We start from the raw sequence: 18,978 nt of genomic DNA on the forward strand, positions 1-18,978 counted from the left end.
AGAACAAGAGTAGTCCTATCACGCTTCCCTGTTTTTATTTCTTCTCCTATAACTTTAATTCCTTTTCTAAACTTATCCTTGGTTTCCTTTGCTGCTCGCTTTATGAACAGGTTGAATAACACTGGGATACAACTGCCATGATAACAGAATTTTGTAGCATGTATTTCAGACAAGATTTTTTAAGGCTTCTGCTTCTCTGCCTCCCTCCACATAAAATGCTATAAATGTAGGTTTCTCTATCTCCTAAGATAAGTCATTAGGTTTGTTGTATTACCGTGGACGGCCCTACATTCCTCTAGAATCCAAATTTACCTTCGTCTAAGCTGGCTTGTGTGAGTCATGATACTCTTCTGTTGGTTATTTCTCAGTGCAGTGGTAATACAGGAGCAGGTGTAATGATGAGTAAGAAAATAGGAATGCGAGTAAGCTAACATGAACAGCACATTGAATGCATTATCATAGCCAAGATAGGAACAAAGCTAACACCCACCACAGTAGTAAGTTTTTTTATGAACTAGCACCACAGATGACAAAAAATTGAAAGAATGTGTTAGGCAATAAAAGAAGTAATTCAGATAGTTAAGGTAGTGGAAAATATAATTTCGATGCAGGGACTAGAATTCGATAGTGGGGAAAGGAAAATCTGTTGTTTGTGTAGCACCTCCCCCCTCCCCTCCCCCACCCAAATAATGTCTTTAAAGCAGCTGTAACCTGCTCAGCTTTTAGTTCATTGTTAAGCATTTAAATTCTGGTTTACCTCCATGGTACATTGTTTAAATTTTGTTTTTATAGACAGGCATTTCTTGTTATATTTTTTGTTTAATCATATGCTCTTTCCATTGTAGTAATTCGTAAATGTATTGCAAATTTTTGTAGTTCCATTCTGCTGTGTGGATTCTGTGCAAGATATTGAAAATTACTAACTTATTCTACTTTACCTATTTACCATCTTATTTTTGTGCATTACTAATATTTGTTATGCTTTTTTTTCTGAAGTTCCTTATTCTTCCTAAAGATTTTAAGCCAGGTCATTAACCTTAATTTGGTTTGTGTTCTTCCCAGAATTATCGGTTCAGTTTTGTAATTTTTACATATGCCCTCTCCATGCCACTTCCATTGTTAACCTTTCACCATTTGGGTTATATGTACTATCCGATCAAAAGTATCTGGACACGCTTGTGTAAGGTAGATGTGGTAGTATGAAAGGAGACAAGGAGTATTATGTTGTTAGAAAAGCAGAAAAGCAGACTGGGTTGGCGAAAAGAGTGCTCAGTGACTTCCAATGTGGACTAGTCATCGGATGCCACCTAAGCAACTAATCCATCTGTGACATTTCAACTGTTCTCCTGCTACTCAAATCCACTGTTGGTGATGTGATTGTGAAGGGGAAATGCAAAGCAAAAACCACAGCCAATCCAACACTAGGCAGACCTTGTGTACCGCCTTGTTGAGCATTGCAGAGAATGGTTTTAAAAAAATCTCCAGTCTAAGGGTTTGGGTTGGCAAATGCCTAGAGAAAGTTACATGCTGTCCTGTGTGGTGAAGTAAGTGTTACATATGGGGGTATATGTCCGTGGCATTTTTTAATAAAATCTTCTCAGTTTTCAAGCTGCATAAATTCGAATAAAATTCTTTATCATTTGATAGACATCTCCATCACCAGTGTCAGGAGTAAAACCACTGACTGCTGGGGCTGGCATAGTTTTCTGCTTATATAGCCATAACAGTGGCCTGTGGCACAGAAACAGAGGCAGAAATGGTAAGTGTATGGAAGTTGGTTGAGTAGAGTGTAGCAGCTTTGACCTGTCACGGAACCAAGTGATGTCAGGTGGTGCGAGAGGCAAGCGCCATGTTCGAAACTGCTACACCCACCCTGCTACAAGCATCAAACATTTGTTGTTGCTTCCTTTCGATACCTTCCTGATAGGACCTCATGGTGAAAATACATTGCAGCAGTTTGTCGATCACATGACCAGTGTCCATCCCAAAATTAAACTTCCAGTTGAGATGGAGAAAGATAGCAGGCTACCGTTTAGTTGAGTGGAAGGCAGGAGGCCAGCTTGGTCACTTAGTGTTTGGGAAATCTATGCACACTGACCGATACTTGAACGCCAGTAGTTTTCACCATGCTGAACACAAGAAATCATTCATGAACATATTAATACACAGAGCAGTCTGAATTGCAACACATGAGAGACATGTTCAGAGAGACATGTTCAGAGAGAATGATTATAGCAAAAGAGACATTGGAAATGCTTTGCTGCCACCAGAGGAGGACTCCTTGTGAATCAGCAAAAGAGGCCAAGCCGGCTGCTTTTCTGCCATACTGTGCAAGGGGCAGCAAGTTTGTTTACTGCAAAGACATTGACTAAAACCAGTGTTTCAGCTCTCCACCAGGATAAGAGATATGCTGCACCCGATTAAAGATGACATAGCTCTTCGTATGCCCAGTGTGTATGGTGTCCCTTGCGAATGCGGCAGCATTTATGTATGTCAGACAGTTTGCACAGTTGAAGAGTGTTGTACTGAGCACAAGCGACATATTAAACGAAGGGAGCTTGACAAGTTGGCCATAGCTTATAAAACAGACACAAAATACAGTTGGAAGCACAAGAGTCATGGCTCATGCATCAACATACTGGGATTCTGTTATAAAAGAGGCAGTGGAGATTAGAATGAACAGCTACAATTTTAGCAGAGACCAGGATACACACTCAGGGGGGCAGGCTTTGGATGCTGAAAGGAAGCAACGGTGATGAATGCTTGACACTTGTAGTAGGGAGAGAGCAGCAGTTTTAAATGGGGCACCGGCCCCTTGCATCACCTGAAGTCACTCGGTCCCATGGCAGGCCAGTGCTGCTACGAGCTGCACAATCAGCTTCCATGCACGACTCATTTTGGCCATCTCTAATTGGTGCCAGAGGCTCCCATTATGGCTATATAAGCGGAAAACCGTGCCAGCCCCAGCAATCACTGCATTTATTCCTGACAACGTCAGAGATGGCTATAAAAAGCTTGAGAATTTTATTCGAATTGATGTGGCTTGAAAACTGAGAAGATTTTATGCAATATGGGGGTGTTTTTCATGATTAAGGTCAAACCTTTATTGCACTTAAGAAACTGCTAAATGCAGAAGAATATGAACACATTTTACAGCATTATGTTCTGCTTTCAGTAGAGGAACAGTTCAGAGACAATGATTGTTTATATCGGTATAAGAATTCACACTGACATAAAGCAGCATTTGTGAAGCAATGGTTTGTGGACAGTAACATTCCTCAAATGGACCAGCCTGCTCAGAGAGTGCTGACCTGAATCCAGTGGAGCATCTTCGGGATGAGTTAGAACATCAGCTTCACACCAGATCCCAGGCTTTGAGTCCCAACCTGTGCCAAAGGAATTGGGATGAGGACATTGGATTCACTCAACCCCCGCATCCTCTAGCATCACTCTCTACTCTTGTTTAAGTACTTGGCTTCACTCAGATCCCTGCATCCTCTAACATCACTCTCTACTCTTGTTTGAGTACTTGAGGAAGAATGGGCTGTCATTATCCTCCAAAGACATTGACACCTCGTTGAAAGTGTCCCCAGAAGAGTTCAAGCTGTCATAAAGGTGAAGTGTGGACACACCCCAAATTAACACTTGCTGTTAGGTGTATGAGTACTTTTGATCAAAGAGTGATGTGGATTTCATAAAGAATACTTATTGAAAAAGTTGCTTTCCATCCCTTCAATTAATTTTCATGAGCCAAATTGAAGCAATTCTTCATTGGATACTTATGTGTGTTTATCGGGGCTTATTTGCAAAAATTAGTAAATGTTTGACATATTGTATAACTTGCATCCTAATCACCCTTCTTCTTCCTAGCTTTGGGGCAAAGAGTCCCTTTGTCCAGCAACAAGAGAGGAGCTACTTGAAAGAACACAGCCCATGTCCTCCTCTTTTCAAACAAAATTTATAAACTAAATCAGTTCAAAACCTATGAGATAAATAATCATGTGTTACAAGTCACCAATTTAATTTGAAATGATAAAACTTAGCTTAGTAGGATCCCTCTCACAATAACTTCACTAAATTCTCTCCATCATATGGCTACACTTACCACTTTCACTCAACCTGCCTCCCCTGTCCCCCTGCTGTATCCATACCATGTACAGCATTTTCAGGCAGTGTCACCAGTGATTTTAGTGCACGGGTACACTTCTGTGAGCAGTTCATTCAACACTGAACATTTCCTTTAGGAAGGTGTTTCATAATGTGCTAATACATTCTTCTCTTGTGTGTTTCCCTTGAGTAATATGATGAAGAGTTATAGAAACTGAGCTCTAACATTGACATATAGCATTTCCACACCCATGTTCATGTAACATATTTTTTACCTCTATGTATCAGAAATGTTTTATGGAAGTCTGGCCATGCCTTTTTGTGAGATCCTGTATTGTGCATTTCTCCTTTCTCCATTTTCAGGTTTTCATGGTTTGGTTTTAATATTGTGTGCAAATCTCTCTTTAAATTTAACTCTTTGTTTTTATGGTTTTCGCTGTGTTTTGGTTTCATTGCCAAAGTTAATTTTTGTCCTTTTGTTTATGACAACATATTTTGACCATCTTTTTCCAAAGTTGTTCGCCAGCACGCTATTGACTTTTATGAGAACAGTAACTTATTGTGTTAAGAATGTTTTGTGAGCAACAAAACCAGTTGGCAAGACAAGTAAATACTGCTGAATATCTGGTTTTTATTTGCAAATGCGAAATTGTTCTACCAAAGAGTCATGCACTAATGCATTACCAGAGAGGCTGATTATGGTTTGTACACAAAAATCCCCTAGAACTGAATGTGATGATACCATGGGTAAGGTACTGAACACCTCTTGATAGATCTGGGTTAAAATTTGTATACAAACAGCTAAATTTATTGCTCCCAAAGGTCACTTGAAGGAGAATGTTAGGATGATTTCTTTGGAAAGAACACTGGCAGTGTCAGTACGCTGCTGCTTTCATGTCCAATTCATGTTATGTTCCATCTCATGACATTGTTATTGATGCAGTGTACTACGTCTTCCTTTCTCAGGTGAGGAGAGACATACGGGAACAAGATGATGGGAAGATCAATGGTAAAACATTTGCATCAGATGACATTTGAAAACTAAATGCTCCCTCTGGCAGTTCTGAGTAAGAGGTGATAGAAGGAGTGAATGAGATTACAAATGGAGACAAGGCAAGACTCAAATTAGGAAAGGGAACATACTTACATAAATGTGAAAGATAGAAAACACAAGCTTTGATTATGGAAGAGGAGAGTCACAGCCCACATGGTTATGCATGGATGAGGAGGAAGAGGGAGGGGGAAAAAAGAGTAGAAATAGACAACACTGTAAGGGTAAAAAATGTAAATAGCAGGAACCCCCCACAATTTACAGAAGTTATTCTCTCATATGCAAAATTCTGAAACAATGGTGCTAGAAGAAAGACAGCAAATTAACAGTGCAGTGTAACAGAGAACAATATCCTCATTTGTGTTGCAGAGCATGCATCTACCTTTAATATTTACAGGTTCATTGTATCATTCCTTTAATAATGATATCTCTCACTGCAATTATTTCTCGAGATGATAAGATTTTGGAGTGATTTTGCATACATATACACTGCCCATCAAAGAAAAGTGAAGCACCCAGAAGGGGAGGAGGCAATGAAACTTCATGGGTTGAGAGGATGCGTGAAAGAATAGAGTACCCCCTATGTTCGGGACGCATGCTGTGATTCAGTTGGGAAGGGCTCATAAAGTCATATTCTTTCCTCAGGCAAGCTGGCCAACAATTGTTGTAAGTGATCCATGATATCTGGGATACTGGCACTGAGAGTTGACATCCATGCTGGTCTGACCCATGTTCTATCAGAGATAGATCTGTGAATCTTGCTGGCCACTGGAGTACTTCAATGTCATGCAGACAGATTGTAGCAGCACACGTCATGAGTGGATGAACATGGCACAACGATGCTGTCACAGGAGAGGCAACACACGAGGACACAGGATGCCTGTGACACTTTGTGCCATCAATGATGTTTCAGTTACTACCAGCTGTGACAAGAAGTCATTGTAAATGGCTTCCCACACTGTGACACCGGGAGTATCACTGCTGTACCTCTGCAAAACATTACAAGAATAGGATCTCTCCCCTGATTGCCACCATACTCATGATGATGGTCATCAAGGATATGCAAAACAGCGATTCATCCCTGAATGCAATGTGACACCATCAGCCAGCAGTTCGTGCTTTCCAGTCACTGCACTATTCCATACTCAGCTGTTAAATGTAAATGTCATATGACTAGGGCCTCCTGTCTGATAGACCGTTCACTGGGTGCAAGTCTTCCGATTTGACGTCACTTCGGCGACTTGCGCGTCGGTGGGGATGAAATGATGATGATTAGGACAACACTACACCCAGTCCCTGAGTGGAGAAAATCTCCGACCTAGCTGGGAATCAAACCCGGGCCCTTAGGATTGATATTCTGTCGCACTGACCACTCAGCTACCGGGTGCAGACACTCAACTGTTTGTGTTGTGGGCTTAACGACAGCCTATGCATGTGATGGTAATGCGCTAGTCTGGCTGAGGCTAGTATCTGACTAGTGGTATAGGATGACACAAAATGTTGCAGAGAATCCACTACATGGTCTTGGATGGCAGGCACAGATGTGAAGCAATTAAGATGTTCTTGGTGCACAATATGATGAGCTTCCCTTGTAGGGTTTAGATGTGGTCAACCAGAACCTTGACAAGGAACAGACCTCCTTAATGTTCCCATGCAGCTGAACATCAGGCCACAAATTTGGATATCACACAATTTTACCAGCCAGCCAACTGGAGACTGGCGGTGTGGACCATTTCCAACATTGTCAGGTGCTCATAACATTCTCACACGAGCACACAGCATATGTGTCCTTCAGTGATCACTCAACGTCTGATACTGTTTATGCCACTTATATGCCCAACCAGTCTGGTAACAACACTAATGCACTCCAGTGGCCATTCTACTTCTCATAGAGAACTGCAGCTCTTAATCATTTGCACATCTGTCGACGATGTGTATACATACAAAGTCGCATTGATATCTAACTGTGCCTTCTGAGAAATCACCTTTTTTTTGCAGGTAGTGTCTATACTTCTTGTCTATTGCTCCTGGTGATTAAATGCTTGTAAAAGTCCAATAGTCATTGAATTTCTCCCTTGTGCTTTGTGTGTGCACCTGCCATCTGTGCTGTAACTGCTTCTGTTTTGGCTGTTGGTTAATGGATGCTAATCTCCTGCCTGATTTGAGTGTTAAATATCACTTTCTGCATTTGATCAGTAAATAAAACAATAGATGCATTAGAAACAGACATTTAAAATGTAGCTTATAAGTCTTTAAACATCAGCTGCAATAGTAATTTCTGCTCTTGGAGTTGTTTTTACTTACTATATTTTGAAATAGTTTAAGTCACTTCTGTCACTAAGTATTTAACTGATTGATAATTAATTCTTGTTCTCAGACTGCGAGAATTTGGGGGTGGCAGCATCCTTGACCTGGGAGTTTATTGTCTGCAGTTTGCTTTATTCATATTTGGACCTGTGCATCCGAAAGAGATTGTAGCTGCAGGGGAGTTAAATGAAAATGGATGTGACAGGAACATGGCCTGTGTTTTAAAATATGAAGGTGGTAAAACTGCAGTTCTTAGTTCAAATGCTCGTGTAACTCTTCCAAATGAAGCTTACATAGTTGGGACCAAAGGCAGTATAAAAGTAAGTACTTTTATTATAGTGTAAAAAATAACTTTTTTTTTTTTTTAAGTGAAGCAGTTTCCATGGGTCAATCATTTGTATCACTACACACCTGAAGCTGTGAATTGCAAAGTATTGAAGTACTTGTTATTGATAACCCTATTATACAACAATCTTGTGAAAAGCAACTCTCTCTCTCTCTCTCTCTCTCTCTCTCTCTCTCTCTCTCTCTCTCTCTCTCGTGTGTGTGTGTGTGTGTGTGTGTGTGTGTGTGTGTGTGTGTAGGGTGGGAGGGGGGGGGGGGCAACTGAACAAAATGTAAAAATAATTGTTTACCTTCAAATGAAACTTAAATTTGTTATTTGATTCAATGTGTAATTCATGCAGCTACAGCATCAGATGTCTGAGTTATGAGCTACATTACCATAAACTGCCTCTGTAATTATAGTCTGTAAATGAAAAGAGCAAAAGGAGAGAAATGTTAATTACAGAAAAGAATAATGAAGCATGGGACATGAGTGTTGGCAATAATAAATTTACTGGGAAAAGCAGTTTACTATTTTCCCCCTTATGTTCAGTATACAGATCTACAATTTTCCAATACCGAAGGAAACATAATTTTACTATGAATGTTTTTCTATTCTTTTTTACATTGACTGCACTCACAAATATCCACTTTTTTATTTAAGTGTTCTACTTACTTAGCAATATAAATAAGAATAATAATAATTTTATTATTTATTATTATTATTTCTTTCTTGTCTCAGACGTTATGTCTGGTCAAAAATGGAAGGTGACGTGGACCTTGATCAAGCGTGACTTCCTTTTAACTGTACAGTATATGTTACATTGCATTTAGGAACTTTCGGGTAATTGAACAAATGTCAATAATTACAGATTTCTGTAGTTGTATATATAAGTTTGGATGTATTATATATAAAAACAAAGATGAGGTGACTTACCGAACAAAAGCGCTGGCAGGTCGATAGACACACAAACATACACACAAAATTCAAGCTTTCACAACAAACTGTTGCCTCATCAGGAAAGAGGGAAGGAGAGGGGAAGACGAAAGGAAGTGGGTTTTAAGGGAGAGGGTAAGGAGTCATTCCAATCCCGGGAGTGGAAAGACTTACCTTAGGGGGAAAAAAGGACAGGTATACACTCGCACACACGCACATATCCATCCACACATACAGACACAAGCAGACATATTTGTAGCTGTATTGCATTGATGTACTGGTGGATATTGTGTGGTATGACTCCTGTAGTTGATAGTATAATTGGTATAATGTCAACTTTATCCTGATGCCACATGTCCTTGACTTCCTCAGCCAGTTGGATGTATTTTTCAATTTTTTCTCCTGTTTTCTTTTGTATATTTGTTGTATTGGGTATGGATATTTCGATTAGTTGTGTTAATTTCTTCTTTTTATTGGTGAGTATGATGTCAGGTTTGTTATGTGGTGTTGTTTTATCTGTTATAATGGTTCTGTTCCAGTATAATTTGTATTCATCATTCTCCAGTATGTTTTGTGGTGCATACTTGTATGTGGGAACATGTTGTTTTATAAGTTTATGTTGTAAGGCAAGCTGTTAATGTATTATTTTTGCTACATTGTCATGTCTTCTGGGGTATTCTGTATTTGCTAGTATTGTACATCCGCTTGTGATGTGATCGACTGTTTCTATTTGTTGTTTGCAAAGTCTGCATTTATCTGTTGTGGTATTGGGATCTTTAATAATATGCTTGCTGTAATATCTGGTGTTTATTGTTTGATCCTGTATTGCAATCATGAATCCTTCCGTCTCACTGTATATATTGCCTTTTCTTAGCCCTGTGTTGGATGCGTCTTGATCGATGTGTGGCTGTGTTAGATGATACGGGTGCTTGCCATGTAGTGTTTTCTTTTTCCAATTTACTTTCTTCGTATCTGTTGATGTTATGTGATCTAAAGGGTTGTAGAAGTGGTTATGAAATTGCAGTGGTGTAGTCGATGTATTTATATGAGTGATTGCTTTGTGTATTTTGCTAGTTTCTGCTCGTTCTATAAAGAATTTTCTTAAATTGTCTACCTGTCCATAATGTAGGTTTTTTATGTCAACAAATCCCCTTCCTCCTTCCTTTCTGCTTAATGTGAATCTTTCAGTTGCTGAATGTGTGTGATGTATTCTATATTTGTGGCATTGTGATCGTGTAAGTGTATTGAGTGCTTCTAGGTCTGTGTTACTCCATTTCACTACTCCAAATGAGTAGGTCAATATTGGTATAGCATAAGTGTTTATAGCTTTTGTCTTGTTTCTTGCTGTCAATTCTGTTTTCAGTATTTTTGTTAGTCTTTGTCTATATTTTTCTTTTAGTTCTTCTTTAATATTTGTATTATCTATTCCCATTTTTTGTCTGTATCCTGGATATTTATAGGCATCTGTTTTTTCCATCGCTTCTATGCAGTCGCTGTGGTTATCCAATATGTAATCTTCTTGTTTAGTGTGTTTTCCCTTGACTATGCTATATTTCTTACATTTGTCTGTTCCAAAAGCCATATTTATATCATTGCTGAATACTTCTGTTATCTTTAGTAATTGGTTGAGTTGTTGATTTGTTGCTGCCAGTAGTTTTAGATCATCCATGTATAGCAGATGTGTGATTTTGTGTGGGTATGTTCCAGTAATATTGTATCCATAATTTGTATTATTTAGCATGTTGGATAGTGGGTTCATAGCAAGGCAGAACCAGAAAGGACTTAATGAGTCTCCTTGGTATATTCCACGCTTAATCTGTATTGTCTGTGATGTGATATTATTTGAATTTGTTTGGATATTAAGTGTGGTTTTCCAATTTTTCATTACTATGTTTAGGAACTGTATCAATTTAGGATCTACTTTGTATATTTCCAATATTTGTAGTAACCATGAGTGGGGTACACTATCAAAAGCTTTTTGGTAATCATTGTATGCATAGTGTAGTGACCTTTGTTTAGTTTTAGCTTGATATGTCACCTCTGCATCTATTATCAGTTGCTCTTTACATCCTCGTGCTCCTTTGCAACAGCCGTTTTATTCTTCATTTATAATTTTGTTCTGTGTTGTATGTGTCATTAATTTCTGTGTAATGACTGAAGTTGATATTTTGTATATTGTTGGTAGGCATGTTATGGGGCGATATTTAGCTGGGTTTGCTGTGTCTGCTTGATCTTTAGGTTTCAGATAAGTTATTCCATGTGTAAGTGTATCAGGGAATGTGTATGGGTCTGCAATGTAACTGTTAAATAATTTAGTTAGATGTGAATGTGTTGAGGTGAATTTCTTTAGCCAGAAATTTGCTATTTTATCTTTTCCAGGGGCTTTCCAATTGTGAGTAGAATTGATTGCTTGGATAACTTCATGTTGCAAAATTATCACTTGAGACATTTGTGGTATCATCTTGTATGTATCTGTTTCTGCTTGTATCCACCGTGCATGCCTGTTATGTTGTACCGGGTTTGACCATATGTTGCTCCAGAAGTGTTCCATGTCTGTTATGTTTGGTGGATTGTCTATTTTAATGTGTGTGTTATCTATTGTCTGGTAAAATTTGTTTTGGTTTGTGTTGAATGTTTGGTTTTGTTTCCTTCTATTTTCACTTTTTTTGTATCTTCTAAGTCGTTTGGCCAATGCTTGTAATTTCTGCTTCTTTTCATCTAATTGCTCTATCACTTCTTGTTGTGAGATTTTGCCTAACCTTTTTCGTTTGTTTTTTTTCTGACATTTCATTTCTTATAAATTGTGTTAGCTGCCCGATGTCTTTTCTCAGTTTTTCTATTCTGATCTGTAGCCTGTGTTGCCATGCTGGTTTTGTGGGTTTCTTCTGTGTGTTGGTTGGTTCTGATCTCTGCCTAGTGTGTATATTTAGTGTAGTGAGTGCTCCTATATAAACCAGTAGTTGTAACTCTTCCATAGTTGTGTTTTCATTTATTTTGTTGTGTATGATTGTGTTGATAGTTTTTATTGTTGTTTCGACTTGTGGGTTATTTGGTGGTCTATGCAAGAATGGTCTAATGTCTGTATTTGTGTCTTTGTATTCTATATATGTCAGCTGAAATTTTTCTTCTATATCTAACATGTGTGTCACTTCGTGTTCTATTTGTGCTTGTTCTGGTGGCTGTCTTTAAGATTTCGTTTTCCTCTGACTGTTTAATTGATGCGTGTTATTCTTTGTTTGTTTGCTCTGGGATGTTTGAGTCCATTACTGTATTTTCTTCTTCTTCTGATTGCACATTATTTTGTTCCAGTATTTGTTGTACTTGTTGTTTGATGTTTTCTAATTCTGACTGGGGTATCCTGTTATTTTTGATTATTACACGGATCTGATCAGCTAGTCGTTGTTCTGTTAAAAATTTTAATTCTGGGTATCTATTCCTATTTTTTGTCTGTATCCTAGATATTTATAGGCAATTATAGGCAATTTATTATTATTATAATTATTATTATTATTAACTGCTTAGTGATGATACCCTTGCAGAACACATCTTTTTCTTTCCCTTGCTTTGTGCTTTTTGTCTGGCAAGTGTCATTAAGGTTAAGCTGTTCTTTCCTTTCTTCATATTTTACAAAACAATATACTTTATCATCAATCAGAAAAAAGCTAAGTGTACACAATGTTCATGTATTACTGTACAAAAGATAAAACTACTGTTATGTGGTTGTAAACATATAGCCATCCTGTATATGTTTTACAAATACTTAAGGTCTGAATTGCACACTCTTGCACTGGTACAGGCATTTGTGGAATCTGCAAAATTATTAAGTGAAAGTCTATAGTGTTTGCTCTGTATTTGGAATAACTAAGCAATTTTTTGCTCTTACATTTCCATCTTATACAAAGATGTGTTCAGCTCTCCTGCTGGCATTGAAGTTGCTTTTCATGTGTGTCCTTCTTTGCCTCTAAAAAAAATTTGGTATCCCTCTGCCATACGTTAGAAAGAGCAGCTTTAGGAATCATAAAAGCTGTAATAGCTCATATTCTCCAACTTTTTACAAGGGGTTAAAGAGTTGGAGAACATGAGCAACTACAGCCCATGACGACTTCCTTCAGGAGTTAATTCACACAGTCTTAACGTTTATTGTCATTCTGTTAAGGAAATCATAGGTACCATTTAAAATTTGTCACCTTCTGCATTAGATTAATTTTTCATCAGAGGCATTTTCCTGGAAGATTAATTTCCATTTCCCACATCCACGCTCGACCAATTTATGTATATTTCACAATAACGTACAGTGTCTTGCTGCTTGTTCCATTGTCACATTCTGCTAGTAAATTCAACTGCAGTTAATGTGGTCTTGCATCTTTATTTCTCTCCGGCTACATTTTTTTTTTATTTGTATGTTTGCTCTGATGTCTCCTTCTATCTTTTTTTTTTCTGCTACTGATAACCAGCACTGTTTGATTAGAAGATCTAGGCCACATTCTTATAAATTTATGGTTTGTTTAAGCTAACTTTTCTTTCCTTGTTCTCCAAGAGAGAGCTAGCTGAAACTGCTTTGGTATGTTCTTTGGTTCTTAGGGCAGATAAAACTTATCATGAGATAACTGTTGCAATTTTGTGTGTGATGTTTAGAGCTGATTAACGAGACATTTTTTAAATATTTGTAACAGTTTTCCTGTGGAATGTTAAACAGCTCTTGTGGCTATTTTATTTCCTTAACACACGCTATGCATGGCTGTTGTGACATCCCACATGGTTGTGGAATTCCCATCAAGCACTATTCTTGGATTCACCATATTCATTCTTTAACAGTGTTTCTAAGCTTATGGCCCTGAAAGATGGTCTGCATATAACACCATGTGGAAATTCCTCCATTGTAAGTTTTTTATCACTTTTCCAAAATTCAAATTTGGACATAATACACTTGTAGTCATCAGTCAGAGTGTCTTTTTTGATGCACTATTTGCCTCAGTCTTGACCATGAGGCAGGCTATTGGAGGCTGCCTGTACCATTACACCAATTTTATAACTCGTCCAATCAAATGTTGGCCAGTTTTAACAATTGAGGTACGGTATCCTTAGTTACGTTTATCTTTCTAAATCCTGAGAGATTTTTGTACTCTTTCACATGCCATGCAATAGCTTGTATTGTATTTTTCCTTATTCACTTCAAAATCTTAATGACCTATAAGAGCTTGGGTCTTCCCTTTTCTTAAGAATATTTACCTGGGCTTGCTTCCTGTGGAAGAAATCCTGCACTACAGTGAGATGAGTACTGCAAATTGTGAATTATGTAATTGGTAGAGACTTGTAGTAAACTTAACATGAATTGCATTTGGACCTATCATATTTTCTTTATTGTTGAAGATACTTTGTGAACAAATCAAAATTGCTCTTTATTGTTTCAGTAAGGATTTCCTAGTTGCAGTTCTGTCTCATCAGAATTGTCATTGGGAAGTAAAACTGCCATTAAGACATCCACTGAGGATTCCCAATAAGTTGTCGACCTTCAGTCTTCTTTCTGTAATGCAGAAAGAACAGTTGGTGATTTTACTTACTACAGTTTTATAGGATACTCCTCAGATCTCTGTGACATTAGTCTTCAGAATGAGCTTTCCAAAGCTCTGGTTTCATTCTTTTTAAAAATCTTTATATTTCTGTAACTATGTGAGAATTTATTGGGTAATTTGTGTGCACAAACACAGTCATTGTATGGGATTTTGCTCCATAGCTTTCTAGTGCCTTTCCATTACTGGAAGGTGGTAATGGGAGTAGCACACAGTGACTTGGAGCTTAGATTCCTGTCACTATTTCAATCACTAGCGAATAAGCACTAGCTCTGTTGGCTGATAAGTGAATTTCCTTTGGCCTTTTTCCTCGGACCATACCGACAATTATTCGAATTGTATGGAGTGATTTAGGAAAGAGAAACTTAAGAGGACTGTCAGTTTTATTGACAGACTGGATAGGGTGTTCCTCAGATATCTTTCTAAAATTGCTCTTCAAAATAAGTTTCCCAAAGCACTGTATTATGGGTATTAAAAATTTAAAGGAAGTGGTTAAAATCCCATGAGCTTTTGATTGAGCTCTCCTCAGCCATTGTCAAGAGTTAAATGACTATCATTGACTTGCAGTTGTGATGGCCAAGTACCAGGCTGAGCTGAGATGGTGTTTCCAGATATTTTTATTTCTGTAGCTTCTTTTATGATGCTATCCCAGAATCTTTCTGTCCTCATGATGACAGAAGTTTTGTCGAAGATAATCCAGTTTCGATCTTCTAAAGTGTGTTCTGCCAAGGCTGATATTTCCTGATAACATAGGCATAAGCGCCTCATGTTGCATCTGACTTCTTCTGCAGTGTGTAATGTTTGCCTGACATTGTAGCAGCCACACTGACATAGTATCTCCTATGGTGTTCTGAGCCCTAGGTCTCCTTCACAGACCTCATTAACTGTCATGTTCTTGGTGGGGGTCTGAATACTAATAAACTGTTGTCTGTCTTCAGCTGTCTGCTGATCTTTCTCGACACTATGCAACAGAAAGACAAAAAAGCACATTTCATGCTCTCTTCTTTGATGGAGTTTCCCTGTGCATATCACCAGAAATGGGCTGTGATACATGGCAGTGACTGTAGCCATTTGCCCAGAAGACTTTTCAGATGTGACTTAGTTCTAGTGGCAGGTTTTCTGTGTCTGGGATGACTTTAGCATGATGTATGATGGTGTTTGTAATGCTACATATGTCAGATGGTGGTGGCTCAGAGTGCAGATACCAGTCTCTGTGTATGGGTTTCCTGTAGACACTGTGGCTGAGGTGCCCATTGAGTTTTTGTTGAACAAGGATGTCAAGAAATGCATCTCTCTCTACATAAACCTGATGTGGTTGTGAATGCCATCCAATAGTTTTGAGAACTCTCCCTGTTCATGCCACCATATAAGAAATTTGACAGTGTCAATGTGTGCTTAAACAATATCACAATCGTACTATCAAACAAGTAGGAGAAGAGATCTATACAGTCTCTGACAGGAATGCACATAAATAGAGAGACCACATCAAAGCTGACTGTTATTTCACTTTCCCCAAAACAAAGATGCATAATTCAACTGATAAACTCATTGGTGTTTTTGATGTGATGTACACAGTGACCCATATAAGGTGTAAGGAGGCTAGCCAAATATTTTTCCAGTCTATAAGTTGGGCACTTAGTGGTTTTTACAGTGGGACAAAGAGGTGAATTTAAAGACATCAACTTTGACACGGCTCCAACTAAGCCAAGTTGCTTTTATTGTTACATCAATGACACATCATCTGCCAGTACCACTAGAACTAAACCATATCCGAAGATTCTTCCAGGAAAACGGCCACAGTAGTCGCCAAGCATCACATGCCATTTTTGGTGATATGCACAGGGAAATACCACTAAAGAAGGTAGCAAGAAACGTGCATTTTTGCCTTTCTGCGACACTGTATCAAGAAAGATTAGCCAGCCCCTGAAGAGAGAGAGAGCAGTTCATCAGTGTTCAGGCCCACAGCAAAAATATGACAGTTAATGAGGACTGTGAAGTATGACCTAGGGCTCAGAATGGCAGGAGTGTAAAAGATACCGTGTCACTGTCACTTCTGTCAGGCAAACAGTACACACTGTAGAGCAAATCCAGGTGCAAGATGAGGTGTTTACCCCTATGCTATCTGAAAAAATCAACCATGGCAGAACATGATTCAGAAAATCAGCCCAGGATTATCTTCGATGAAACTTCTGTCGTCATGAGGACAAACAGATCCTGAGATAGCATTATAAAAGACGTAGGAATAAAAACATCTGAAAACACCAACAGTAAGGGTCATGGTTTGCGTCTCAACATAGCTTGGAACCTGGCCATCATGATGGTGAAGTGGGTGCAATGGACACGGGACAAAATCACTGCCATATTTGGTGAGGGAATGAGCACCAGTGACTTCACAGTGTGTAATCCCTTCTTCTGGTCAAGTTGTGCCACAAACTCCTCTTCTCCCCAATCCTATTCAATACTTCCTCATTAGTTACATGATCTACCCATCTAATCTTCAGCATTCTTCTGTAGCACCACATTTCGAAAGCTTCTATTCTCTTCTTGTCTAAACTATTTATCGTCCATGTTTCACTTCCATACATGGCTACACTCCATACGAATACTTTCAGAAATGACTTCCTGACACTTAAATCAATACTGGATGTTAACAACTGCAGATGTATAGCAGCAAGGCTATGGCTGTCATTTACCACCTGACAGTGGCAGAGGTGAACTCTGTTGATAACACTTGATTATCATTACAGCTACTTATTTGGAGGCTAGGCTGTAGAATTAAACATAAGTCTAATTAATTGCAGTTTAAGTGTAGGTTTTATGGAGGAGACATTTCTTCATTGCTGTTTTATTCTGCTTACAAAATAGGGCTACTAGAAATTATAAAAGGTACGAAATTGGCTAGTCTGAATGTCCTCTTCCTCCTCCTCATTTTTATTTCTGCACATTCTCATTCAAAGACTATTTCTGCATTTACTTCTTCAAAGACTACATGAAGGAGTAAAGGGATATTTTCACAGAACTACTTAAATGCACAGAAAATACTCCCAGTGTTGCAGTCTAACTGCAGTGGGCAGAGATTGTTGTGAAAGTAGTGCCAGTGTAGACAACGACTTGCAGGTTGTGAATTATGAAGCAGTTGTTGAAGGCAGCTGTTGAAGTTAACTGTATATTACTGAACAACATGCTTGCATGAAACAGACCTTGGCAATGGCTAATATATAACTGACTCGTGGTCATGAAAATGAAAGTTATGACACAGTTGCTTTTACAAGGGAACCTGCTTCTGAGTATAAGGAACGGGTCTTGCAAATGAGCTCTCTTGCCCACGACCTGTGAATGTGTGAAAAGGCGATTGCCAGTGGGAGTGACAAAGGGTAGATAAAGACATTACATAGGAGAGTATTGTGAAGGAGAGGGGGCAGAGAGAGAATTGTAGTGTGATTATTTGTCATCTGATAGGAGAGCAAGCTATATGAAGAGAATACTGTTAGTCTTTACATGTGTGTGAGATCTTCTGCATTAAAAAATGACTGCTCATTTTCATATATGTGGCCTGTGGGATGTGGGAATGCGCATCTTCTGGTGTAAAAGGGTGGCAAGTGTGTATGAGAATTGAGAATTGTCAGTACTTGGTGTGTGCAGTTTTCTTAATTCGCCATACTGAACATACAAACCTGTTTTTAATAAATCGACCAAGTGACAAAGGATCACACTAGCACTGGAACAGTCTCAGAACTAACTACAACAGAATTATTATTGCTATTTATTAATTTATTCTGTGAAACTTTTTGGTTTGAGGGCAGACAGTTCTATATTTATTAATGAAGCAATATATTAAAAATTGTAGTCAGAGCTCCTGCCACCGAATAAATCAGGATGACCAAATGTAGCAGGAAGAGGTTGTGTTGTTGTTGTGGTCTTCAGTCCTGAGACTGGTTTGATGCAGCTCTCCATGCTACTCTATCCTGTGCAAGCTTTTTCATCTCCCAGTACCTACTGCAACCTACATCCTTCTGAATCTGCTTAGTGTATTCATCTCGTGGTCTCCCTCTACGAGTTTTACCCTCCACGCTGCCCTCCAATACTAAATTGGTGATCCCTTGATGCCTCAGAACATGCCCTACCAACCGATCCCTTCTTCTGGTCAAGTTGTGCCACAAACTCCTCTTCTCCCCAATCCTATTCAATACTTCCTCATTAGTTACATGATCTACCCATCTAATCTTCAGCATTCTTCTGTAGCACCACATTTCGAAAGCTTCTATTCTCTTCTTGTCTAAACTATTTATCGTCCATGTTTCACTTCCATACATGGCTACACTCCATACGAATACTTTCAGAAATGACTTCCTGACACTTAAATCAATACTGGATGTTAACAAATTTCTCTTCTTCAGAAACGCTTTCCTTGCCATTGCCAGTCTACATTTTATATCCTCTCTACTTCGACCATCATCAGTTATTTTGCTCCCCAAATAGCAAAACTCCTTTACTACTTTAAGTGCCTCATTTCCTAATCTAATTCCCTCAGCATCACCCGACTTAATTAGACTACATTCCATTATCCTTGTTTTGCTTTTGTTGATGTTCATCTTATATCCTCCTTTCAAGACACTGTCCATTCCATTCAACTGCTCTTCCAAGTCCTTTGCTGTCTCTGACAGAATTACAATGTCATCGGC

The 18,978-nt window shown here is 38.6% G+C and overlaps 1 protein-coding gene across 1 annotated transcript in view; it reads left to right on the forward strand.

Moving 5' to 3' along the window:
- The window catches only part of LOC126412161 (trans-1,2-dihydrobenzene-1,2-diol dehydrogenase-like), a 124,793-nt gene that overhangs the window by 72,191 nt on the left and 33,624 nt on the right, over positions 1-18,978 (forward strand). Inside the window, exon 4 of the mRNA XM_050081627.1 lies at positions 7,536-7,785. Coding sequence (XP_049937584.1) covers positions 7,536-7,785 — 250 coding nt within the window. The remainder of the gene's footprint in view (positions 1-7,535; positions 7,786-18,978) is intronic.

The sequence above is a fragment of the Schistocerca serialis genome, chromosome 7, assembly GCF_023864345.2.
Source record: "Schistocerca serialis cubense isolate TAMUIC-IGC-003099 chromosome 7, iqSchSeri2.2, whole genome shotgun sequence".
Classification (NCBI taxonomy): domain Eukaryota; kingdom Metazoa; phylum Arthropoda; class Insecta; order Orthoptera; family Acrididae; genus Schistocerca; species Schistocerca serialis.